This window comes from Poromitra crassiceps (genome assembly GCF_964638095.1).
Source record: "Poromitra crassiceps genome assembly, chromosome: 2".
In the NCBI taxonomy this organism is placed as follows: Eukaryota; Metazoa; Chordata; class Actinopteri; order Beryciformes; family Melamphaidae; genus Poromitra; species Poromitra crassiceps.
Window position 1 is genome coordinate 49,771,221 of NC_139624.1, and position 27,981 is coordinate 49,799,201.

Here is a 27,981-nt window from a genome sequence, read left to right on the forward strand (position 1 = left end):
TGTAAAGTCAGTTACAATTCATCCCATAAATAAGCCATTCATTCAGTTCATTAGCCATTCAAGACATTTGGTCAGTCATCAAAAGCCATTCAAAAATCAAAGGCACAAATTCATAACATTGCATTAGGTCACACTGGGATCAGTGACCTGTGGGCTTAACAGGTGATATGCTACAGTACCATTTACAACTAGATGCACACATGACTGAGGCCCAGTTGTAGTTTCACCTGTTCATGAACACATTCATGGGGAAATAACAAGTATTCACAATATCCCCATATCAAATGTAGGGAGCGGCTGAGAGTACAGCGTGAAAAACAAGCCCTACAGTATGGCCATAACACATCGCATTGTAATGGAATGGACTGATGGTGAAAAGGGAACTGGCATGCAGTCTGACCGCACGATACTGAAATGTCACAGAATCACCATTTAGTGTAAAGCAAGAGTCCACATGTTGGTGAAAGTGGGCTGCCTGGCTGACAGCGCTTCAGTCCTGGTAGAGTAGAAAGCCAGAGAAGGTGCTGTACTTCCAGGTGCTGCCGTAGATGGCGCCGCGGTGCAGCCGGAGCCACACCTGGTCTCCGTGGAAGAGCGGCAGGATGGCGTGGTTGCTGGCCGTCTCGTGATCCGGGGCTCCGTCGTTGGCGTACGCCGACACCATCACCTCCTCGTTGCGCATCAGGTTGATGTAGAGTGGCACATTGACGGCCAGCTTCAGGATGTGGAAGATGAAGACGTAGGTTCCGCTGACAGGGCAGGTGAAGCGGCCGATGTGGGCATCATACATCTCCCCCAGGTTGCTGTGCAGCTGGTCGAACACGATGGGCTGGTCCAGGTTGCCCGGGGCAAAGTTGGCGGTGCGAGAGGCGGTGAAGGCCACTCGCAGGGGCTGTGAGAGCGGGTAGAGCTGCATGGGCAGCAGGGTGGTGTGGTGGTGGCCGTGGGGGGTGAGCGGGACCTCCAAGGTGGAGATGGAGAGAGAGTCCCCGTGACCCGAATCCACAATGGTGAAGGCTCCCTCCCGGTCTGGGCTGCTCACCTGGGACGAGTCGCTCCAGCCTGCTGAGGAGTCGAGACAAAAAGCTGTTGTGTAAACTAGAAATTAGTGTGCAAAAGGGTGAAGACGATGCGCAATGGTGCAATTTTTTGGGGGGTGTGACCAAACTCATGTCGACATTCGGCACTGCACTCTCGGGTCTCCAGCAATGCAGCCCCCCCTCCCCCAGTTTGAAGTCGATTGGACGAACGGTTCTTGATACATGAAAGCCATGTTCTGATTGGTCAAATTGCACAAAATTCAACAGTGCACTTTCTTGCGTCCCCAGCAGCACACTCCACAAGTTTGAAGTTAATCGGATGAATGGTTCGAGATTAACCGCTTTTTGTGTCGCCAGTAGGTGGTGCTATGAGTATATGAGAGTCCGAAATTGTGCACTGCACTTGGACGCGTTCCTGGCAGTGCACTCCCCAAGTTTGAAGTCAATCGCATGGACGGTTCTCAAGATAAACTTAGAGATCAAGATAATACTTTTTGTGTTGCCAGTAGGTGGCGCTATGATTATGTGCATGTCTGAATTTCACAAAATTCAGCACTGGACTCAGTCAGGTCCCCCGAAGCGCACTCCCCAAGTTTGGAGGCAATCGGCGCAATGGTGTGCGAGTTATGGTCATTTAAAATCAAAAATAATGCCATAGCGCCCACTATGGGTGCAATTCTTTTCATTTTTTTCCACACCAGATTCATGCCAGACCCCTTCTTCTTTGATGTGAATTTATGGCTTTTTGGCACCTACATGTAACCTTTTAAGGTTGAGATAATTGTATTATTACTGTATATGGTCCAAATATTTCAGTAAAGCACTTGAAACACTTTAAATATTCTTGCTTGGCTGGTATCATTCTACTTGAAATGATGGTAAAATAACATGTGCATGTGCACCCCTTCTTATTAGGGCTGGGTATTGGCAAGGATCTCACGATACGATACGTATCACGATACGATTGTATCACGATATATTGCGATGCGATACATATTGCGATATTCTACAGAATTTACTCAAAATTAAATAATAGAGCTAAAGATACAACACACTGTGTACCACCCAGGTAGTGTAATAATATGTACCGGTACATCACTTTATACTGATAAGTTAGTGGACAAATCAGAATCAGAATCACTTTTATTGCCACAGTATGCAAGTTGCATACGAGGAATTTGTCTTAGTGTCTGTATGCAGCGTAGCGGTTACATCAATATACAGGGATAAGAAGTAGGAAGATAACTAGCGGCAATCGCAAGGTTGCAAGTGCAATCAAATCAAATCGAGTCAATATATACAATATGTACATGAGTGGTGAAGTGTTCTGTGGATGATAAATATGAATTTACGTTGGATTTACATGAGATTTTGTAATGGAAAATTATCGATCAAGTGCTTATTGATTGATTAGTAATTATGGCCCTTCTAAGATGTATTTTGTGAGCTATGTTCTTCAGCATTGCAGAAGATTGCTGTACAGGATATTGCTGTGAGAACATGTATCTTGTTATGGGAATAGACAATTGTTATGTCTTGAGAACATCAGATTAACTATGGACGTCATGGAAATAAACTGAGTTGGAGAGAGGTTGAATGAATGGAAAAGTACTGAGTTGGAGAGAAGTTGGAAGAATGGAAACTTACTAGAGTGCATGGGACTTCTAGACAGCAGTGGAAAACTACTGCCCTCCAAGGTGGAGGGCGGGCATCATGGTTTCAGTATATGAAGTGTTGTAAACAATGATTCGGGGCTCTTGCATTGACAATGTGGTCAGGAAGAGACCTCTCTGCAGAGAGATAATTGTGGAATAAAACCTCCTAAGAACATTTCAAACGGATATCTCATTATTGATGAATCAGCAGGGCATTGGAAGTTGGAAGAATGGAAACTTACTAGAGTGCATGGGACTTCTAGACAGCAGTGGAAAACTACTGCCCTCCAAGGTGGAGGGCGGGTATCATGGTTCAGTATATGATGTGATGTAAAACGATAATGCGGGGCTCTTGCATTGACAACGTGGTCAGGAAGAGACCTGTCTGCAGAGATGTTAATTGTGGAATAAAAACCTCCTAGGAACACTGGAAAACGGATGTCTCATTATTGATGAATCAGCAGGACACTGCAGCAAATTTTGCCATCACAATTTACAGACTGAGTTAAATATACGTTAAATAGGCAGTGGATTTACATGAATTTACAGTCAGAGTGAAATTTAGTCAAAACTACCGAGTGTTGAGTGTTACTGAACGCATCAATATGGGAAATATCGATACAGTATCGATTAGGGGTGGGAATCACCAGATGCAGAGGCCTGGCATGGCCTGCAAAAACAAATTTGTTTAAAGATTATTTTTTTTTTTAAATATGGCGATACTTGGCGTCCAAGTATCGATACAGGATCGGGAAATAAAATATCGCGATATATTGCCGTATCGATTATATTGCCCAGCCCTACTTCTTATCTAGAATGCATCCCTATCATCTTGTTCTGGAACCGGCCCTGGGTTGAGTGGCCTTATATGTTCGAATCGCTGTGCAGATTTGGGTTTGGCGATTCATTCATATCCTGGGTAAAGCTGATATATGCCAGTCCGATGTGTTCAGTTATAACCAATGGGGATAAGTCAACCAGGTTTCCATTACTCTGCTTGGTCCAGCAGGGTTGTCCTCTCGCTCGAGCCCCTTGCCTTAGAAATACCTAGTCACCCAAGTATTGCAGGCTTGAAGGTTGAAGGTATTGAGACACGTGTCAGTTTGTGCGCAGACGACGTAATATTATACCTACATAACTCCGAACAATCGATCCCCCCTCTCCTAAAATTAATCAGATCCTTCGGCAAGCTGTCCGGATACACAATTAACTGGACAAAAGAGTGAATTTATGCCTCTCTCTGGTGTCTTCACTCCCGTTTTCCTGCAAAATCTCCCTTTCAAATTGGCAAAGGACCTTCTCACATACAGTATCTTGGCCTGACCATACCTAGGGTATTTTAGGGTTTTTAAGTTGAATTGTGGTGATTTTGTTTCAAGACTTAAACAATGCATACAGAACCGGAAAATCCTTCCTTTGTCCATGATCGGCCGTATAAACTCAGTTAAGATGGTTTTGCTTCCCAGGTTCCTCTGTGCCAAAACCTTCCAATTTTTCTTACATCGGCCTTCTTTAAGGAACTGGACTCCATAATTCTGTCCTATATCTAGGGTGACCTGATGCCCTGCTTTGTGCGGGACTGCACAGCATTTTCATGATTTGTCACGCGTCCCGCAAGCGACAGACCGCGACAGAGAGTGAGAGAGAGAGCGAAAGACAGAGACACCAGGAGAGCGAGAAAGATAAAGAGAGAGCGCGCGAGTGCACTGCGAGACCGAGGACAGAGTTGGGGGGCATGCACGCAGCTGCTCCTGTCTGCACACACTAGTCTAGTGGCTCTGGGCGAGAGATATGCAGCATAGCACGGTTAACTTCATACACTGCAGCCTGTAAGAGATGCGCACTGAGATGATTGAGTATTCCCACCCAGTAACTGGTAGCAATAATAACTACCAATGGCCATATTCTTAACCATAGTAATGATAATACTACCCATATTAATGCAACAGTGCATGTGCATCTTAAGCTCTTCAATGTTAACTGGCACAAGAGCATCCAGTCTTTGAGATGTCTTCTTCAGGACTACACTGCTGCTATATTGCAAGGGACAGTGGCGGACTGCATAATCGGGCACGTCGGGCAAATGCCCGGTGGCCTGGCCTGGCCTGGAATTTTTTTTTTTTTTTTTTGCAGGCCAGGCCAGGCCACTCACTGAACAGCAGGCCAGGCGCCGCCTACTGGTTTACTAGTGGTTTTATTACTTTATTCAGGTTTAAAGTGGGTGCATCTCATTGTAAAATTGGACTTGGGCCAAATTGGGCTTCAAACGGCCCAAATTGGGCTTCAAACGGCCCAAATCGGGCTTCAAACAGCCCAAATCTGGCTTTAAACGACCCAAATCTGGCTTCAAACAGCCCAATTTGGGCTTCAAACGGCCCAAATTGAGCTTCAAACGCCCCAAATTTTTCGCCGCCGCCCTTCGGACGCCAGCACGCGCGTCGGCCCGTATCGGCCTGGCCTGTTTGGTATCTAATGCCCGGCCTGAATTATGATCCCAGTCCGCCCCTGGCAAGGGACATTTGAAAATTCCATTCTAAGCTGTGCTCTCATTGTAATGTTAATGTGTTCAGATTAACCATTAATTATGTAGCCTACAACTAGTAGGCTATGGTTCAGTAGGCTATTGTTCTACTAGAAAAGTCTGACTAACTCTAATGTTAAGGTGTTTGGAAGGCTCAAACCTGCCATGTGTTTCATATCTGAACAGACGTCATGACTTGTCAACAACCTCCCCGTTTTATTGTAGCCTACACATTTTAGTCAGATGTGTTGAAGAAGAAGCACTGTGAAACTTAAGCTTCCATTTATGCTTACTGTATGTACTTAGCGTGGGAGTTTGGGAAGTTCCATTCAAATAAAATATAATTATGTAAGTTTTTATTAAGCAAATTGTGTGAATCATCCAGAGGGCAAAGCATAGAGAGGGGAGAATAGATTTTTTTGTAAGGTAGATAGACATCTAAATTTTTGACTACCTCAAAGCATTGATAATGTGTCCCACGTTGTCCCACACAAACGTACTCTTTGTCCCACATTTGGTTTGCTGGGATCTGGTCACCCTACCTACCGTATATCTGGAACTATAAGAACCATAGAATTTCGAAGACTCACTTGCAAAAGTCTGAAGGAGGGCTTGCCTTACCAATGTTTAGACACTACTACTGGGCTGCCAATGTTAGGGCTCTAATGTTTTGGCTGCCAATTTAAATCCCAGGGCGCCCCTGTGGCTCAAAATGGAGGCCAGCTCTATTGCAAACTCCTCCCTGCCAGCCATGTTATTTTCTAAGCTAGAGAAGCCCGGGTATTTACAAAATTTAAGCTTCATTGTGAAAAACTGTGTGTGTGTGTGTGTGTGTGTGTGTGTGTGTGTGTGTGTGTATAAATATATATATTTCCCCCCCCCTGTGTCTGAGCGTGTTCGTTTGTCTTGTCTGCATTATGAAAAGTTGAAAATAAAATATTGGGGGGGAAAAAGAAAAGAAAATTGAATAAAGCCCCCCTCCAATGTAGTTTGTCATTTTTAAGATATTTAATGCGTTGGTGAGTCATTACCGGGACTGTTGATTAGCCACACTGTTTGTCAGTATCACCCTTTTTTAAATATATAAAAACGGGTGATGACGTCAGACATAGTGGTACGTCTGATAAGACGGTTTATACAGTACTGTAAATAGCCAGTTAGCTCGCTATTAGCCATTAGCTATGTTTGTTAACTAAGTGTCCACCAGGCTCAAAACACAGCAGATAATAACCTTAACCCAGTGGTTTCCAAACTTGGGGTAGCCTGGAATTCAAATAGGGTCGCCTGAAATAAAAAATAAAAAATAAATTACACCACACACAATTTAATATTACCGAAGATGATTAGGGTGACTTGCGATTTTTTGTTTTTGTTTTAAAGTGATAATCTCAGTTTTGTTCTCTTGAGTGACACCTATGGCGGTGGGTGGTAATCGCAGGTGAGATCCAAACAGTGTAATGTCACATGTCACTATATACTGCAAAGGCTTCATCCAAATGGACATAGCCTCAATCAACATTGTGAGTGACTTTTTAGTTGAAAATCTTTTAGATTATAACTTTAAATCAGGATTCTGAGAATAAAGTCAGAATTCTGAGATTAAAGTCAGAATTCGTAGTCAGAATTTTGAGAAAAAAGTCAGAATTTTTAGATTAAAGTCAGAATTCTCAGATTAAAGTCAGAATTCTGTGGGGGAAAAGAAATATGTGACGATGTCACTGATGATAATATCGATGGTCTACTGGAATTTGAAATGTCTCGGGTCCCTAGATTTTTGTGACGTCAAAATAGGGTCACAAGACAAAAAAGTTTGGGAACCCGTGTTCACCAGTTTCGAGTCACTCTTTCTATAAAGCCCAGCTTTGATATCTGTTGATCGGTTTGTTGATAATAAGCAATATTTTGGCTTCTAAACTAGCATTTATTTTTTAACAGAGATATGACCAGAAACAGTATGGCCGCCCACTTCCATTGTATCACAGAGTTTACTGAAGACAAGAGGCATTGTTGTTCTGCTTTTTTTTTTACAACAGTGCCTGCAGTCATTATGTTGCAGTGGAACAGTGGTTCTTATCAATGTAAGTTCTTTGGCGCAAATGATGACATGCGACTATACAGCGCGCTTATGTGTTTGATATGGAACACCAAATGTTACACAGGTACGGTAGAAAAAATGACTGGAGGGGGCCATAGAGAGCCGCAGGGATGACGTATTTTTGTAGTCAGAACGCGGAAGTCCCGGTCTTCCTGGTTCTTCACTGTTTCTGTCTATGGGATTTTTGAATGGGTTTTTGCCGCGATGCTTCAAATAAGGTCTATGGGCAAGGCAAGCTTAATCAAACGCAAACCAGAGTTCAGTCGGATAATCTTCACACATGATGACCACTTTCATGAGTTTTGTAACGTAAATGCAAGCCCTAGAAGTAAAAAGCTCGAGCTAAGCTAATCCAGAACTACACACTGTCGCATAGGCTCCCACGTCATGTCAGCACTCAACCTGGACTGTTGTTGATGTGTGCACTGATTACCCCGGGCTGAACCAGGTGAGGGAAAGAGAATTTCCGTGTTCGTCCTTTGAAGTGGTGACGTTATTGACGTATATATCCCCATCGACTCAACAGTGTAGTCTCATTTAGCTGTTTGCTAGCTAGCCGCCCTTTTAACGGCACGTAAAACTTTCAAAACTCATAAAAGTGGTCCTCGTGTGTGAAGATGATATTACTAAACACTGGTTCGCGTTTGATTAAGCCAGCGTTGCCCAGAGAGATTATTAGAAGCATCGCGCCAAAAACCCATTCAAAACTCCCATAGGCGAAAACAGTGAAGAACCAGGAGTGTTAGCATCGATGATTTCCGGACTCGTTCCTGCGGCTCTCCATTAAGCACAATGAGTGTACCGGGCCCAGGTGCACCCAATCAGCCTAATGACCCAAACACCAGGCTCCTGCAAGACGGGGCCAGGAGAGTGGGTTGCCACAAAAGCTAACATCTTATCAGATGGGGGACCCTGGGATCAAAATCTCCAAGATCAATCAAATGGTGTGTGTGTGGTCTAATTTGTGTCAGTTTAGGGGTCCTTGAGGTGAAAAGGTTGAGAACCACTCAAGCAGGGTATTGCCCTCAGGTGAATCCTACAGGTAGAGCTGGTGTTCTTACCACTGGAGTTGTGCCTCCCTCCTCCACGTCTGTAGCTGTGCAGGTACGCAGAGTCCTGGGACAAAACACCAGAGGTAATGTCAAAACAAGACCCCATGTGACTGGTATATTGATTTTAGTATAATTCCCCATTATGTTAATGTTAGCTTGTTTGTAGCATGTTAGCTGATATATTGTTTTTCGAGTAGTATGGTTACTCTGGCTGTAGAGGAATTATACCGGCTGGGGTCTAAAACCTGTTCCAAGACTATACATATATACAAAATCAATCGAATTATTAAGAAAGGAATACACCAGTAGAGTTGGTAACCGACTGAGTAGTGATGCATTCTTCTTGGTTCTTGGTATAGGTCTTTTTGCCAGTACAATTTGGTTTTTGAACTGCTGAGCGGACGTTCCATGCCAATAGTGTCACCTGCAGTGTTGTGCAAGTTCACACTTCACAAGAGCTAGCTCAAAGTTCAGCTCACACAGATTAAAACTAACTAGTTCACATTCATAGTTCACACTTTTTTAATTTTGAACTAAGTTCACAGTCCACAAAAATGAGGAGTTCAGTTCATCGTTTATTTTTTCATAATTTAGTGCATGAGTGTCAAGTCAGACAGAATGTAAAAGTAGGTCTTCCGCTTTAGGGCTTTCAAAATAAAACCCATTGTAACGTTAACCTTACTATCAATTTTGAGTACTGATTTACAGCCACAGTTTCTCTCCATATGTAATCTTAACATCAGTATTTTCATTCCAGATTTGCTGTTCTGTTCATTGAAATAACTTTCTCTCTGAAGGTGAGAATTTGGATACCTTTATTCTGAAAGTAAATTGGAGCATTTCCGTTTCTAGTCGGGGGGAAAACAGTTGCTGTCTTGACGCAGCCCAAAAACAGGCTCACCACTCAGCTAAGCAGTGTGGTGAAATGACAGCAAAACATTTTTTTTCTTATGTAAATTACCAAACATGCAAACACAATGGGCAATTATCGAGGTAAGAGAACGAGAAAACAAGTGTGCCAACTCCTGCAGGTGTGAACGACGCTCACTGTACGTTCATGTATTCGAAAAAAAGCTGTGCTCAGCTCACCAGTTCACCAAAATATTAGCTGGTTCAATGAACGGCGCTCTTTTATCGCGTTCATGCACAACACTGGTCACCTGACCTGACCCATTAGCTTATTCTGGTTTAAGTCAATAATAGGTACAACTTTAGCTGTATTCGGTGTTGAGTGGGTTGTTCTGGGATGTGAAAAATATGTGTAGGCTGATTGGTAAATGTTAAATTGAACTGTCAATTTCCCATGTCCCAATAGCAGTAGGGGACCATTCGTTATTTATAGAAGGGGTCACTGGAGGAAAATAGGGGAGGGTGATGCTCTTTAAAATTTAGTCTCAGTGTTGCACTGTTTTTCATTTGAGTCCAGAGGAGGGTCATCAATTTGAATGGCTCAAATTTATTTTATTTTATGTATTTATTTATTTTTTCTTTTTGGAATTCAGCAACTATACCCAACAACATCCCTCTTGCTCTTGGCCAAATTTTTGGTATGACCCCGTGTATCGTTTCTCATGGGGAAAAAAGGAAAGTCAAAGCCATCCAGTAGCTTACAAGCGCAGCTGGGTGAGAGAATGGGAGAGAAATGGCCGGTGTGGTGGCAAGGCACCCCAAATTCATTTATAATAAACACTGGCTATCAAAACACATCATTGTTAATACCCACATATTGTTTCGATGCATGAGGTAAGGTTTGTCTAATTAATGCTCGTCACTCAGGGAAATAAGGCTTGATGACTGAACTTCTCTTAAATTTCCAAAAAAGAAAAACAGACACCTGAATATATTATGTCAGGGGAAAACTGGAGAAGTGCAGAAACGCCTGCTGGATGAGCGGTTGATGGCGGCAGTATCAAATCAATTGGCAACTTTGATACTCCTCATCTGCGCATTGGAGCTGTGGGTCTCTTCCTGTGCGTAATTTATACGGAAGTTGAGCTTACCTGATCCAGCGGCTGTTATGTTACAGCCCACGATACAATCCGAGAATATTAATTTGTATATTGCTGTAATGCTCATTATTAAGTGTGTCAGAATACATTCACCTCGGCAACGTCGCAATAAGACAGTCCCCCCCCCCCCTCCCGCCAATTTTTTTTATCCCCCATTATTTAAATGTATTTATCCTGGTTGCTGCTCCACCCTCTGGCGATCTGGGGAGAGCCAAAACTGGCTCCATGCTTCCTCCAAGACATGGGCAGTAGCCAGCCGCTTCTTTTCACCTGACAGGGGAAGCTTCACCGGTAGGACATAGCACGTGGGAGGATCACGCTATTCCAACGAGTTCCCCTCCCTCCGAACAGTTGCCCCGAACAACCAGAGGAGGCAACACTTCAGCGACCAGGATATTGCATGTTTTTGGTGAGGGGTTCCTATATGTTTATTTGTTTGTTTATTTAAAAGGATCCCCATTAGCTGCTGCCAAAACGACAGCTAGTCTTCCAGGGGTCCAAACACAGCATAGTAAAATGATAAGAAAATAGTAAAATACAATACAAGTAAATGCAAATCACAGAACAGTAAAAAGCAATACAAAGATAAGTAAGAAAACAACAATAGTTTGGTCAGCTAGTCATGAGATGTAGCTGGCCTATTGTCGAGAAATCAACTGATCGTTTAACACTGTACTATTAAAAATGCATATAAAAAGAAAGAGGAGTCAAAGTGGTGTTACAAGCGTCAATGTGTGTTTAATGGTGTTTGTGAGTGCAGATGGGATCTTAGCTTCCATTTGAAACTTGCCCTCCCAAAGATGGAGGAAATATTTGCTGGTAGACAATTCCAAGACATTGTAGAGTAGACCTATATATACAGTATATATAACGGTTTTCTTCATATAGTTGGTTTTAAGTCTGGGCAAAGTCAACTGACCCCCACTCACCCCTCTGGTGGAATGTGAATACTTGAGCTATAAATTATGCTGTTGAAAAGAAATTTAGGAGTTTGGGTATGAATAACTTTGTGAAAATGTAAAAGTAGGATGGACAATAGTCTCTGCTCAACAGTATCCATGTGAGACGTGTGTGCATGTCAGCTACACTAGCCCTGCGGGGGCACCCCAGGACCAGCCTAGCTGCCTTGTTTTGTGCCACTTGTAACTTCTCAAGTAGACCCTTAGATGCTGGTGATGACCATACTACAGAGCAATAGTCCAAATGACACAGAACTATTGAAGAAACAATTGTGCCAATGGTGTAACAAATGATGCACACTTCCTAGTGATATGGCAACAGCTCTGCCCATTTTCTTATTGATGTGATCAGACCATGACAATGTGCAGTCGAGCCAAAGTCCTAGAAGTTTTACTGTTTTTACTTGCTTTATAATTTGACCATCTATCAGTAAGTTCATTTTAGGATTCTGTGATAATCTATAATTAGAGCCAAAAATTGTGCACATTGTTTTTGATATGTTGAGTATAAGTTTATTTCCCTTTATCCAATTGTATAATGCTTAGCTCACTAGACAGAACCTGGTTAAGTTCAGTGCATGTGGGGGCCGCATAATAAAGAGTGGAATTGTCTGCATACATTGCAGTGTTTTCCATAAGCGCCGGCTGCCGGCTAATTAGCCGTTCCTTAAACAATTTCGAGCCGAGGACTTTTTGACTGTCAATTTTTGAGGATCAATTTCTGACCGTCACCTTTTGTCACTGTCACTTTAAACCCTGGAGCCTGAAGGAGGCGAGGTGCATTGACAGCGATTGACAGCAGCAGAGCGGAGCAGAGCCCCCTCCTTCCTGTTTATGTAACGTCACTCATATCATCACAGACACATGGACCAATGTTTTGGTTTGTGTGACAATGCGCTGCTAACGTTAATGTTGCCTGGATACTAGCCCTAATTTGTATGGACACAACGAGGTAGGTAGGCTACAGTACGCCAAGGTTTGAAGTACATTTGACTGATAATAACCATGCACATTTGTGATTATTAGCACTAATAAGTAACGTTACATTAAATGGACTTGATTAACGTTAGGTTCTCATCACGTCATCATGCTAGCCGTGACACTAAAATGGTCCACACAAATAACGCTAGAAGTTAGACAGTGCTGTGTCTGGACATGTTGACCGTGAAATGCATTGTTATCAACTGTTATTACTGCTAACAATGGCTAGCTTGGCTATAGAGCTAACCCTGGTTGTTTCCCGACTGCTTAAATGGAACGACAACACGATTGTGACGTCATTCAACAGTCACATTATGAAAATGTAAAGGAAAATAAAAAAGGCTACCCCTCATTATATTAATTACATCATGTAGGATAAGGACTGGAGGCATGTGGATTATATGGCCCACAGGCTGCTTCCTCCCTCTCACTAACAAAACTTAATTATTTTATCATTACAGAGAAGCAAGCCCCCATGTCAAACAAAAGGAAAAGAGCACCAAGCCCAACTCAGAGGACTCTGAATTAAAGACAGTCCTAAAGTTCTTTAGGAAACCTGCTGCTGGTCAGTTTATACAAAATGATAAAACAAGAGAAAAATATATATAAAAAAGTAACTTAATAATGGCATAATGGCATCCATATTACAATATTCTAATTATTATTATTTATAGATATAGCTAGCTAGATAGACAGATAGACTGGCAGTTACTTCATCCCCGAAAGAAATGTTAGATTAGAAAATGAAAATGAACATTTTCTTTGGGGGTTTTTAGAGTGTGAGGATGGAGAACACTTTAGAACACAACCAGGGACCTCCACTGTCTTGTTGCCATTTCTCATGTGATTCTGAACATGTAATGTTTTCTTCCTGGAACAAGCATTCTTCTTCTACTAAACATGTAAGCATTCTGATGTTATCATTTTGCTCTAAAAGTGCATCAGATTGCTGCATTTTACTTTAAAATGTACAAAATGTCCTTCGGCCGGGAGGACTTGCGCCCCCACAAACCCCCCCCCCCCCGTCAGGCCGAGCCGGCTACTACTTTCTGCTAGCTGGACATTCTCTGACCTAGCGGAAAACAGACATTGTCAAATTTGCCTTTTTGATTGCATATGGCATATCATTTGTAAAGATAGAGAAGAGGAGAGGGCCAAGACAACTTCCTTAAATTCAGAAATTCTTAACTTGCTATCAAGCTGGTCCGTTCCAACAGCCCCATGTATGAAGGAAACCCCCAGGGGGCACGGGAAGAAACATGCAAACTCCACACAGAAAGGCCCTTTTGACGACCCCACCCGGGCGGTGGGCACTCGAGGACATGCGGAAGGGCACGCACTCCTTCAGCGCTCAAGCGTCCCAGGTGGGAAACGAACCCAGGACCTTCTAGCTGTGAGGTGGCAGCGCTACCACTGTGCCACCGTGCCCCCCGCAATAAGACAGTCTCATGTGTGTTATGGAACGCATCGGTACCAGCGCCCAATAACGATGCCATGACGACAACTGGGTCAAGTTAGAGAAATCATGTTGTAAACCAGAATCTACAAGACTATCTAGTGAGCTGGAGCCTGGAGCGGTTGTTGTGGAATGTGCAGTGCATGGAGAGCTGCACTGGCTGCCAAATAGAGGTGAGCATTGCTTCTTTGTGAAGAGGGAATGGAAACCTTGATTCTACTTTCCTATCTCAAATTGGCCATACCGGCGATAATTTTGAGTATAAAGCTGCATTCAGTGATGTTTTTGTGTTAAAATAAGTGTTAAATGGCTCTATATTCTGACAGCAATCACTGAAAAAGAGTGTTTAGTCAGTAACTTGGAACTCCCAACCCACCGCTGAACTCTGTCTCTCTCCTGTATATCACTGCAACCGTAACTCATAGTGTCACGGCCCGGTGGCGGCGTTGGATTTGGGGTGAAAAAATAGTCTTTTACAGGCATCGCGATCTGACCTTCAGTTTCCCAGAAAATTTTAACATTTCTCTGATTGGATAGTGGGAGGTCGGCGACCTCATTTTTATCCAATCAGAGAAATGTTTACATTTTCTGGGAAACGGAAGGTCAGATCGCAATGCTTTGAAAGGACTATGTATTTTTCACCCCGAATCCAACGCCGCCATCCCTGAGTCTCTACGAGTTACAGTTGCGGGGAGATACGTCCGCCCTGCATGTAGGGCTACATGAGAGAGACAGTACACTTGGGAGTTCCAAGTTACTGACCAAACACTATTTCAGTGATTTCCGTCAGAACATAAGCCATTTAACACTTATTTTAATACAAAAACGTGGCTGAATGCAGCTTTAATATGCATCCTAGTTTAATATTTTATTTCATGGTCAGTGACCTTTTCTTATCTCATATAACATTTGTTTGGGGAGGGTCAATCTTATTTTCCCAATCACTTGTGGAGGGTCAAGAAAAAATATTTTTTGATCAGAGATATTTTTATTTCAGAGCGTTCCAAAATCGTCCCGTGACCCCCCCCCCCCCCCTCTAAATAACGAGGTTTGCTAGGTATAAGTTTGCTTACCCTAGCAGCATACAGGAGAGGGCCAGAGTCCCTTAGATGAGTCTGGGGGAAGAAGGGTCCGCCTGGGAAGCAAAGACCAGTGTTAAGCCTCAAACCCACCTCCACCAGAGATTAATTTCTGCCCCGACTTACAGGTGCCATCCTGCTCTAAGCTTTAGCTGGGATGTGACAGGATGGAATGCCCTACAACATCTGATCCTGCTGATGGAACTGAACAGATAGCTAGCAAAGGACAGGGAAGATTAAATAAAGGAGGAGTGGTGAGAAACCGAGAAGAAGAAAAGGAAAGCTGAGGATAGATACCTCGATGCCAACCAGAAGAGCGAAAGGAGTGTGCCAGTCCCTTGCCGCCACGTGCCATACCTCTCACAGATCCTCTGTAGTATGATTGGCCGGATCGACTCGCGCTTCCACCTGATTGGCCAGGGGACAGGAAGATCTGTCCACCATTACCCACTGTATAATCAGACTGGTAGACTGTTAAGAGACGATGTAGCAAAAACGTATCTCAGACAATCGACAGTTGATGCGTCGAATCATGGCGGACTACGTTTTAGCTGCGCTGCAAAAGATCAGCATACCTGGCTGTGCTTCGTCTTCCGGGGGAGCAAACTCGGGTGGCGTTTGTGTACTGGCAGTGCTGTACCTGGTCTCAGAAAAGACTGTGGCGTCTGGTTTGTAGTTCAAGTCCCCATTTTGAGGCAACGGGGCATTCACCTTGAATACCTACAGTGGGAAAAAAAAACAGATGCACATCACAGAAAAAGTGTCCAAGATGGTGATCTGCCATCGAGACACAACTCCACTCCAACCAAACTGCTAAAGTCACTAATTACCACAACGTCAGCCAGAGAAGAGGAACATTGAAATAAGCTGCTGTAGTGTTCCTGGATGGCACAGGAAAACCAGTGGCCTAAACTTGAGAAGGGAGAATGACAAGAGTAGTGACATGACTTACTGAGTGAATGTTTGGAAATGGAGCAGAGGTGAGAGTTCGTCTGGTGGGGGGTGTTGAGAAAGCCTGTGCCTGAGGAGGGGTGGAGGTGCAAGGTGCCACCCCATTACAGGGGGACTGCTTCCCTGACTCAGTTACTGGGGTCTAGTTGAACACAGAGACATTACACTTCAAGTGATCATCTCAAAGATTTTCATGTAAATACATGTCTGTTAAGTCACTATCACCAACTTAGCTAACAACACAATGGTGATTGAGCCCATGGCCCATTGATGGAAGCCTTTGCATTTTCAGTAATGCAGCATTTATTAACTGGGTGTCTGTGGCGACACAGATCAGGCAACACTGCTTGGATCTCACCTGCAATTACCATCATCGCCAAAGAGAAAGAAGCTGAAATCTTCGAGAGCATCACTTTAAGTTTACAGCATCATCAGAACAAAGTGTAGTGGGACTGAAGGACCAGAGACGAGCAAGCAAGGTACATTCAGGTAAAAACAAAGTTAGCTTGCAAAATGCTACATGCTTTATGGGAAAATCATGACCTGAAGTTTTTGCTGTTCTCACTGAATGACTTAACACAATAGTGATTGAACCTACTTCCTGAACAGAAAGAAAAGAGCGTCACCTACATAAACAAGTGACCTCGTCCTCAAGGCAGTGCAGTGCAAAAACACAGCAATGACCACATGGCACCAAAGAGTAAAGGCAAAATAAAAAATGGATCTCACACATTACCACTTTAAATCGCCTACAATGCTTTAAAGTACCATAATTGTTTTTTAAATTCTATGCTAGCGATCAATAACAGGCATCAACCCCCCTCCCAAACAGTAGATCTCATTTTGAAGAAGGTCCGGCTTAAGTAGATGTACCACACATCCGTGTTTGAATCGGCCTATTTCACAGCAGCCATTTTGTGTCTAAAAGGAAGGAAGTAATACAGGTGCAAGCAAATCATTAATGAGGGTTTCCAACTTTCAGTCCATTTAGGTGTTCCAGTGCCGGAGCCCTCCAGTGTTTCCCCTAGAAAAATGTTTCAGGCCTGGAGGGATTTCAAAACGTACCCCGACCGCAACGGTGGGGGCCCTGGTTGGCGACGCTAAACTTTTAGCTAACCTGTTCGCATCTATGTTTGCAATGGCATCCCAAGTACCATCATACTATTATGGGATGCGATGCGAACAGTTGTATCATGGGATGTGCGTTTCCCAGGCAACGACACACGTTGACACGTTTTGGAACAGCGCTGCACTCTGGCACAATGCTCCTAAAAGCAAAATGCTTATTGTTTCGAATGATTTGGCATCTTCTATTACTGTCATTGTCAACACCAGTATTGTTGTTATTTTCTCGGGCCTCGTAGGGGCGCCGTTGGCCTGTAGAATGGTAGGGGAAACACTGCCCTTGTTAATGTTTTAGTTACTTCCCGCCTTTGAGACCCAAAATGGCTGCTGTGAAAAAGGCGAACGGAGAGGATTGTGATGTCTGGAAAAACAGCACATCCACACCAGTACAAGTCATCAGACGTGGCTGAAAAACAGCGAATCCACACCAGTACAAGTCATCAGACGTGGCTGAAAAACAGCACATCCACACCAGTACAAGTCATCATACGTGGCTGAAAAACAGCACATCCACACCAGTACAAGTCATCAGACGTGGCTGAAAAACAGCACATCCACACCAGTACAAGTCATCAGACGTGGCTGAAAAACAGCACATCCACACCAGTACAAGTCATCATACGTGGCTGAAAAACAGCACATCCACACCAGTACAAGTCATCAGATATGGCTGAAAAACAGCACATCCACACCAGTACAAGTTATCATATGTGGCTGAAAAACAGCACATCCACACCAGTACAATTCATCAGATATGGCTGAAAAACAGCACATCCACACCAGTGCAAGTCATCAGACGTGGCTGAAAAACAGCACATCCACACCAGTACAAGTAATCAGATATGGCTGAAAAACAGCACATCCACAACAGTACACGTCATCATACGTGGCTGAAAAACAGCACATCCACACCAGTACAAGTCATCAGATATGGCTGAAAAACAGCACATCCACACCAGTACAAGTCATCAGATATGGCTGAAAAACAGCACATCCACACCAGTACAAGTCATCAGACGTGGCTGAAAAACAGCACATCCACACCAGTACAAGTCATCATACGTGGCTGAAAAACAGCACATCCACACCAGTACAAGTCATCAGATATGGCTGAAAAACAGCACATCCACACCAGTACAAGTAATCAGACGTGGCTGAAAAACAGCACATCCACACCAGTACAAGTCATCAGATATGGCTGAAAAACCGCACATCCACACCAGTATAAGTCATCAGACATGGCTGAGGGAGGGAAGCAGCTGCCTTACCCGAGGGCGGCTCTTCTCCTCCAGGCCGACAGAAATGGCCGACTCCCTGCGGTAGAGCGGAGGAGAGGGGAAGACCTCGCTTTCAGGCGACTGCAGCGGCTCCTGCAGAGTAAAAACAATCTTCAAGTACCATTACTTAAGAGACACACACGGGGGCTTAGAAAGGGGGATAATTAATACATGGCATCTCACAGAAAGTGTGCTAGTTATTACATGAGGTAGATCCTCTGTGGTGAGTTCCAGGTCACAGGTCTCCAGACACTGACTGCCATTGGTCAGACTGGGTTTGCACTCCATAAGCCTGGTGGGCAGCGGGGTGGACTGGACAAGGGATGAGAAGGCATTTCCAATACTACCAGTGAAAAGAACTACTCTCAAATAAATGTAACTTGTCAAACTAAAACTACTTTCAAAAGGTAGTTCAACTACATTCAGAATACATCACGGGAAATTATCACAACCAGAGTCTGAAGTTGGGTTTCCATCCACCTGTTTTTATGCAAATGTTCAATTTGCGCATACATAAAAAAACTGTGGAAACGCTGCAAAAAATAATAATAAAAAATCCAAATATCGCAAAAACGCTTTCACACTTGAGGGAGGTGGAAAAGTCAGGTGTATCGATAGAAGGAAAATGTGTTAAGTGCAGTGGAAACAGATAAGTGAATATTCCATTGTCTCTCCATTGAAAAAGCACGCAGTTTCACATTGCCTTGATCACTGCAAAACATGACATGTCAGCGTAGCCTACACTAAATAGACTACATAATGAAATACTTGTAAGGTAAATAATGTTAAATAAGCAGCACAATTTTTAGAGTGCCCGTGTTTAAACAGAAGAAGACTGGGATATTAGCTTTAAGGCGACTCTAGAATTGAATGAAATTGTATTCACTTACTAACTGCTCCGTGGATTATATGTAATGTTATGCTTGCCGAGTTGAAGAGACCTGATAATCGAGAAATTGCATTTTATTGTACCTTTGTAGATAATCAATAAACTTTAAATGAATAACGTTAGATGTGTTTAATAGAGCTTGGTCGCTGCCTGCCTCCAAGACGACACATGTTATCGGGGCTGGCAGCAGATCAGCAGAGGGAGACAGCCTCAAACACGAGGTGATTGACAGCTCTATATTCGCATAATAGCAGTGGATTTCGCATTTTCTTTAGCAGACGTTCTGAAAATTTGATCAAAATTTGCGATACCTTTGGATGGAAACCCAACTTGAGACTGTTATATTATTAGACAGAGAGACAACTGGACTGACACCGAGTAAAGTGTAGGTGTGTTTGATTTCGGGACTAGGGTAGGACAATCCTCACTTCGGCAGCCCGAGGGGGTGTTTTAAGGAGAGGGTAGGCAGCTAATTGTTTAAGGTTTTAAGTCCTCTGTTAAGAAGTGCCTGAGAGAGGGTCAGTCTTGTGGCCACCTATAGACATTAGTGTGGTCTCATGTTGTTGTGTTCACTTCTGACATTTATTTTTCACCATCTCCTCATTTGCTACTGTGTGATTTTAGTGGATTGCTATCTACCTCTGTGTTCTATTTCACTGTTGTGCGCATTGTATGTGTATTACCTTGCTAATAGTATCTTTTTTTTTTGTATCATGTATCATGATTGTTTAGACACTAGGATTTTCTTTTATTTCTGTATTTGATATGTACTGTGTGCGCACAGGACTCTGTGCGCCCAGGGACTACAGATGCAAATTAGCTTTTAGCTATTTCTGGTGCAATATATTTATTGTGTAGCCTACTGTCCCTGCTCAAATAAACAATAAAGATAAAAGGAATCATATTGTATGGGAAAAAGAAAAAAAAAGTGAGAATACTACTACATGTAGTATGTAATTACCTAAACTACATGACCCAAAGAAATGTAGTGAAAAAGCTACTGAGACTGGAATGTAGTTCAACTACCACCAAACTACTGAAAATTTTAGTTAAACTAGTAATTGACCTACATGTCGTCAACTCTCCAACACGGCTTATCAGACAAAAATTATCAAGCTTACATGCATTGCTTTGGGATGGACATCAACTGGGCTTCTCAAGTTTCTCTGAGCTGTTGAGTGGGAAAAAGCACAAACCATCAAGACATTTCACCTTTAAAAATAAACAAAGCTAACTGTACCGATTGCTGGCATGAATGCAAAGCACATTATGGATGAGTCATCTTACAAATAGTTGTGTTCTGAATCATCTGTGGTTTTGAAATACTGACCTCTCCCAAAATGATTATAGTGCATTTTGTAATCAAACCCTTGAAAATTACAGTCGATGCAATAATATAGACAAATCAAGTTGGAGTTATATCCCCATGTTATTTACCAAGTGGAGAGGGAGAGCCAGATGCCCGTCTGCCCAGTCTGGAGTGGCCATTCATGGGGGAGCATTCACCATCCAGAAGAGAGTCCTGAATAAGACAAGGTGATTTTTAAGCCTCAAAGTCCCTGGAAATCAAAAACAAATGTGTTTTGAATTTGTCACACCACAGAAAAATGGCTCATTAACCACCCAGCCAAATTTGAAAGATTAGAAATGGTGCCAATTATATAAATTAGGTTTCAAGTCTCTGTGATGTCATCGAGAGACCTCTCTGGGCCTGCCCCAAAAAATCCTGGTCACAGAAATGGTGAAAAACGGTCTAACTCCACAATTCAGTACTAGATGGTGCCAAGACTTTTCACCCATTTTCAGCAACTCATTTCTAGCACGTGTAATGTGTTTAGAAACAAATATCTGAATTTGCTTTCCAGGGACTTTAACATGGGTGAAGTCAGATAAGTTGAAATAGTGAAACCACAGTTTCATCTGGCATGGTGAGGCAAGTGAAAATGGTTGCATCTGTATGTGGGACTCTGGTTGCATCTGTATGTGGGACTCTGTTCCAAATAGCCAGGCTCCACCTGCATGAAACTGAAGGAGCCATGGATGTTGGTCATCAGGTCCTCGAGGTGCTGCTTTCTCAGGATGGGGTCTTTGGGCAAGGCAGATGGGGAGTTGAAAACCTCTACAGGGGCAGCCATGTGAATTGCCTGTCAGAAATGGTGAAGAGGAAATTTTCCAGATAGCTAAAAATCTACAGACACGCGTACAGGAAAAGGATAAAGGAGCAGTTCTCTACTCACAGTTTTGGCATTCTGCTCTCCTCTGGCTCTCCTCTCTTTTCTCTGAGGAGACAGAATAGCATCTTTGTAATGATTTGAACTGTGGAGATCATTTCTCTATGATTATGTTCTGTACAACTGTTGGCCTCGTAAAGCAGAACATCTCATCTCAACCAATTCATTACAGAGTGAGGCAATAGGGCTGGGCAATAATTCAATATTCTCAGTTGTCTTCAGTGGAATCATATTGGGATGATACGAAGATTTTAATATTGTGACACATATCTGCTGTCTTAGTTGATGATGAGCAAACTTTACTTCGTTAAAAAGAAAAGACTCATAAAATGAGATTTGAATAGCTTTACAGACATTACACGCAACATTACCATTCTGTTCAATGAGATGCACATTAATTTGATTGAACATGATTTTATCAACATAAACCATATTGATTATATATATATACACAACATCTTTGTTTTAATTATGCTTTTACTGTAATCGTAGTACGCAAAGCTAAACTTCGCTTATGCCCAATGTCCACGAGATATGGTACGGCTCTGGTAAAACTGCCGGAACAGTCTCCCGCCCATGTTAATAGATGAGCAATACATGCGGTAGGGAAAAAACATGCACCCGTTCTATTTTTGCTGGATTCACATGTATGTGACAAGATGACATGGGTGTGGGTCTGTTCCAGCAGCCGTACCGGAGCTGCACGGAGATGGTGGACATTTGCCTTTATGGTCCAAAGTCTGAACTGAGTTGAAGTGAGCAATAGAAAGGGACATTTCGGGGTCTTTGACAACAGCTAACCTGTTTGGCATCGGTGGATTGTTTCTTGTTGGGGTCTTTGGGGATGAAGGTGGCCGCTCCTCTCCATGGTTTGTGGACTGTAGGCAGAGGGGAGGCGGGCCCATCTGTCAACTCCATATCCCAGCAGTCCGGAGGTTCCCGCTCCCTTACGGCCTGGAAATCCTCCTTCCAGTTGTGAGTGGGAGGAGTCTCTGTGTCAGGCAGGTACAGTCTGTTGAAAAACTGCCATATCACCAACACAACACAGCATCAGTGCATCCTGGCGTACATGCTCACAACGCCACACAAATATGCCACACAAATACATCTTAATAAAAACATATGCTTGTTCTTACCTCCTTTTTAGGAACTTCATTTGTTTTTGACTTTGAGAAGGCTGATGGGAACAAAAATGGAAAGAAGTTGTTGTAATACACTGCAATTTATCTCTTGTGTGTACATGCCGTCTACCTTTATTTGTGTGTTATTTTTACGGGATGTGTTTTTGTTTTTTGTGTGTGTGTGAGTCTATGCTGGATTGTAAATTGAACTGGACTGATGTTTGAACATCTGCAAAGGAAACAATAAAAATCATAATTGAAAAACAAATGGAAAGAAATATGAATTTGCACAAGGTCGTGAGGTCTTCACAATAATTTGGCAAGGCATTTGAAATAGAAGTTTTAATTCTAGCAGGGCCTGCCTAGTCTCCTTTCTTTGGGGTGACTAGTTTCACATCACTACCTATATCTGCATGCAATGCCCATCTTCATTGTAAAGAAGAAAAAAAAATCAGAATTGGCTAAAGAAAATCTTATCGCTTCCTACAGTCTTCATCTCATGCCTATACCAACCATTACTACCAGCTGTAAGTTCTGAGAAAATAAAATGTTAATTCTTACTACTGTGGTTGGTTGAGTTCAGCACTGCCTCTGGTGGAGGTGGAAGACAACTGAAGTACTGGCAATCCAGCAGCCTGGTGAGCTCCTCTTTCATGAGCTTAACTGCAAAGATCAAAGGCAATCAACTGCAAATGCATTATCTTAACTGCAAAGATCCAAGTGAATCAACTGCAAACTATTTGTCCTGTTTGTCGACATGATGCAGCAGTTAACAGAGCCCAGACGTCTACGCACGATTTTCATACTCACATGTAGATCCTGCTACTGGCTTGTCTTTTCCCTCCAGCAGGTCCAAGTAGACCAGAGCCGCCCGCTCCATCTGCTCCTCTAGACTGAAACACACAGTGGGGAGGAAGGAGGGAGGTCACCAAGGAAGAAGGGTAGGTCACCAAGTCTCAAACATCGGGCCGCAGAAAAGACACCCATCACTTTTTTTAAGGGGACATCAAGTAATCTATGATCTGTTGGCAACCATTGGGAATTGCACAACATTGACTTGTTTCTTGCACAGCCACCCTCCTAGTGCAAAAACAAACAAACAGGTCCAGTGAAGAACCAATGAAGCACCATGCAAAACACTAATAACGTTGCTTTGTCATTTGCCTTGACAATGAGGCAGTTTACCCTTTGTGGTTGAAATGTCTTGTGACTTCGCAGCACCATCCTCAATCGCTGACCAATTGAAAATGCAAGTAGGGTGGAGCTGCTGAATTGGGAATGTATTGAAATGGTTAAGTTAACCATAGTTTGGGGAGTTTTTGTTTCAAAACAATAGGGGCCAGATGAGTTTTGAAAGCCATAAATCTGAGCACCTGGAGGAGTAATCGTTGAGTCATCGTAGTGATTAACAATTCTGTCAACCCTCTGCAGATATATTATGGTTATTTTACGCTATGAGGCAGCAAAATGCTACTAATTTCCCCTTTGAATGGACCAATGCTGGCTGAGTGTTTACAGCCTCCTACTGCCACGATGACAGAGATAGATGCAGAGAAAGACAGGCAAAAAGTCACAGAATAGAGCTGCAATAATTAGTCGATGTGACAGAAATGCGAACAATTTTAAAATCTAATCATTCAGACTCATTTTTAAGAAAACTTTCTTTTCCTCTTGTTCCAGCTTCAACTAGGAATATTTTCTGGTTTCTTTAAAACTGATTATCTTTAGGTTGTAAACTGTTGGTCAGGACAAAAGAAGACATTTGAAGTTTGGGGGGAAAAGTGATCGACATTTTTCACAATTGTGGCTGAGTGGTTAGCACTGTTGCCTCACAGCAAGAAGGTCCGGGGTTAGAACCCCGGTCCGTCCCAGGTCCTTTCTGTGTGGAGTTTGCATGTTCTCCCCGTGTTCATGTGGGTTTGCTCCGGGTGCTCCAGGTTTCCTCCCACCATCAAAGACATGTATGTTAGGGTTAATACTCTTGTCAGTGCCCCTGACCAAGGTACTGGCAAAAGAAGAGTTGGTCCCTGGCGCCGCCCTGTGGCTGCTCACTGCTCCTAGTTCTAGGAAGGTTCCTAGTAGAGGATGGGTCAAATGAAGAGGATGAATTTCCCATAGGAATAAATAAAGGAGAACTTAACTTAACTTTATAGACCAAATGACTAATCGATTAGTCGAGAAAATCATAGACAGATTAATCGATAATGAAAATCATTGTTGGTTGCAGTCCTAACAGACGGTACTCGACAAAGAGACGTATAGAAACCTCAGCCTGTGGTCCCTCTTGACTCCCAGCAGGGTGGCGAGTTGGAGAAGGCTATGCAGCCGCTGGGTGGGGACGTGTGGCGCCCCCTTATGTCCGGCCAGCAGGTCCTTCCTGATGTGCTCCTGCTCCAGGCTGTGGAGGAGCTGCTGCACCTGGAGCACCGTGCTTAGACGCCTCCGCTCCACCTCAGCCTGGGTCACCTGCTCCCGCTTCACCGCCTTCTTCTGCGCCCTCAGCAGCTGTGGAGGTAGAGCGGTCCACAGACAGCTTCAAAACACAGAAGGAACTCAAATGGCACCCTTGTTGCTTATCGGCAGACGTACCATGAGCAGTGATTCTCAACCTTTTTACCGCGGCGCTGGACCATCATAAGACGGAAAAGTCAGGGTAGTCACTCAGTCACTCATTCATTCAGTCAGTGGACAGGCCATACAGATAGGAAGGTGCTAGAGTCGGGATTCGAGGGGTGGGTAGGATTAGTGGCTAGGAGGATGTGGGTGGTGCTTGGGGGGCACAAGGGAAAAGGGGCCATAGGGATAGGAAGGTGCTAGAGCATACATGGGCAACATACGGCAAGCGGGCCGTATGCGGCCCGCGGGCGCCCCCTGTGTGGCCCGCGATGGAATTGAAAAAAAAAAAAAAAAATTACAGTGCACCTGAACGCAACATGCGACATACCCGCTGAATAAGTGTCCAAATGTTCATGTCATTCTGGCCAATACTCTTCTGTTATAGCATTTCAGTCTGGAATATGGAATATCTTTCAATAATATTTATGACTAAAAGGCTAAAAGTAATCTCATGTGTAAGAAATGACTGTTCTACATTGAAGTAGAAATTTTAATAATTAACTTGTTGGTTTTGGATTTATTTAGCTTCAAGAGTGCATTTTTGTTCTTGTGTGACCCTCAACACAGGCTTTGAGAATCCCGGGCCACTTACTGATACTTATGCTTAAATTAACCCACTCATATTCTGGTTTATTTCAAGAAAAACATTTTGGCTAGTGGAAATTCGAATTGGCTGGTAACTTTAAAATCTAGCAGCCATATTGGCAGGTGGTGAAAAAAGTTAATTTCAAGCCCTGCAGGGAGAGCAGGTGGTGACATAGGAGTGAGTGAGAAAAGGATCAAATATTGGTAAGACTGAATAATGACATCACAACTGTTAATTTAAAATGAGTTATTCCTCTAAACCTGGCTTCAAATGCCCAAAATTTTTCGCGCTGGCGCCGTTCAGCCCTCAGCAAAAACTGGTAGCGAGGACATTTTTTTGTGGCCCTCTCTATCATCAAAGTTGCCCATCCATGGGTTATGGCATGACAATATTTGTTCGGCCCCCGGCAACAATCTGGGTTTCTCATGTGGCCCCCCATGAAAAATAGTTGCCCACCCCTTAGAGTCCCGATTCGAGGGGTGGGTAGGATATGGGTGGTGTTTGGGTGGGGGGGAGCGCCCTGGTCTAAAAGGATTGCGCCTGTTCATATCAAAGACTCCCAATTCAGTCCACATTAGGGCCACGGATCCCATTTGTGGATATCTGGGTGTGGATTAATATAAGTTTTCAGCAAGTTGAAACCCATGCAGTATGACCTCCCCAAATATCCTGCCACCACTACAGGTACAAAAGGGCCTTTCTGACTCAACCCAGGAAAACACCACTACAGCACGGCCTTTCTGACTCAACCCAGGAAAACACCACTACAGCACGGCCTTTCTGACTCAACCCAGGAAAACACCACTACAGCACGGCCTTTCTGACTACCCAGGAAAACACCACTACAGCACGGCCTTTCTGACTACCCAGGAAAACACCACTACAGCACGGCCTTTCTGACTACCCAGGAAAACACCACTACAGCACGGCCTTTCTGACTACCCAGGAAAACACCACTACAGCACGGCCTTTCTGACTACCCAGGAAAACACCACTACAGCACGGCCTTTCTGACTCAACACAGGAAAACGAATGGAGTCAACAACAGATTCTTACATTCTGAGTCAAACCGTCCAGGGTTTTGTGCAGCTCCTGTGCAAAACCCAGGTTATGCAGCACCTCCTGGTACTTCTCCACAGCCTCCTATGGGGGAACGCACAGAGCAACTTTAAAGTCAGACCTGCAAAAGGCACCATAACATTTTACCCTCCGGCTCTTTCCATCGTTCGTCTCTCAACGCTTCACTCATGAAAGAGCCCTCTTTCCCTCTAGCCAAAATTCTTTCGGAAATCTGTGTCGGGCATTAAGCTCACCTTATTTCTGCATTTTGAAGGCATATGTAGGGTCGCATGGGACAACCTTATTATATCGGAATCTTAGTTGCTCCAAAAAGTGAGCTGTTATTGTTTTAAAAGACAGTTTGGCCAGAATCGGCTAGCTGTCTGGGACCAGAGTGCCGACGCATGCGCACTGGCATCATTTGGTGATTCTGCTGGATAAAATAAATTGAGGTTCTGGGCTAGTGCATGTTAAAGGTTTCTACCGATTGTACCCTAAAAAGGGGGGGGGGGGGGGGAACAATAACCGCTCACTTTTTGGAGCAACGATTCCGTTTGCTCCAAAGGTTACCCCATGCGACCCTACCTATGCATTCAAAGTGCAGAAATAAGGTGAGCTTAATACCCAACACAGATTTCTGAAAGAATTTTGGCTAGAGGGAAAGAGGGCTCTTTCATTAGTGAAGTCTTGAGACGAATGATAGAAAGAGCCTGAGGGTAACATAACATTTATATCCATGACTGAAACGGACAACTCTTACCATCTGATCCTTGTTCAGTAACTCTCCCCGTTTCAACCTCTGCTTGTAGTCTTCTAGTTTCAGCTGTGTGAACACAAGACGCATCACCTGAAGCTCATCCATGCAGCTTTTCACACCAGTCACTCAGTCTGCCTCATGACCAGCCTTACCTTCTTCTTCTCCAGGTTGCGGATCTTGTGTTTAAGGCAGATGAGGCCGTCCTCTATGTAGGTCTCGTAGCCCTGGTATGCGGTGGAGACCTCCAGGGTGAGCTGGAGAGCACTCAGCCCGCCGGGGGAGCCCATCTTCGGGCTGCCAGTCAATGGGCTGTCCAGTCTCTCGGTCCCCTCCTCAGAGTGCTCCGGCGGAGGGGAGACATCCAGGGTGGGGGAGGGAGACAGCTGCACCATGGCGAGATCCTCGCTGGAAGGGTTCAGATGATCCGTTTGAGTCAAAATGCATTGAAAAATAAAAAATATATTAATGTTAATGTGAAGCCATGTTATTTATGCAGTGGGGCAGCTTAGGAAAAAAACGTCA

General features: G+C 43.7%; 1 protein-coding gene across 1 annotated transcript; it reads right to left on the reverse strand.

Moving 5' to 3' along the window:
* caprin2 (caprin family member 2) lies at positions 1 to 27,851 on the reverse strand (the record flags this gene model as incomplete). Its single annotated transcript, XM_083662373.1, has 20 exons — positions 1 to 1,065; positions 8,373 to 8,427; positions 14,842 to 14,903; positions 15,145 to 15,318; positions 15,423 to 15,567; positions 15,800 to 15,940; positions 18,192 to 18,293; positions 18,405 to 18,512; positions 20,211 to 20,260; positions 20,527 to 20,611; positions 21,105 to 21,233; positions 21,327 to 21,368; positions 22,122 to 22,343; positions 22,457 to 22,497; positions 23,003 to 23,104; positions 23,252 to 23,334; positions 24,708 to 24,946; positions 26,700 to 26,786; positions 27,463 to 27,525; positions 27,612 to 27,851. The coding sequence occupies 20 exons, from the start codon at positions 27,849 to 27,851 to the stop codon at positions 491 to 493; spliced, it is 2,745 nt and encodes a 914-aa protein (XP_083518499.1). The 3' UTR covers positions 1 to 490.
* Positions 27,852 to 27,981: the final 130 nt, after the last annotated feature.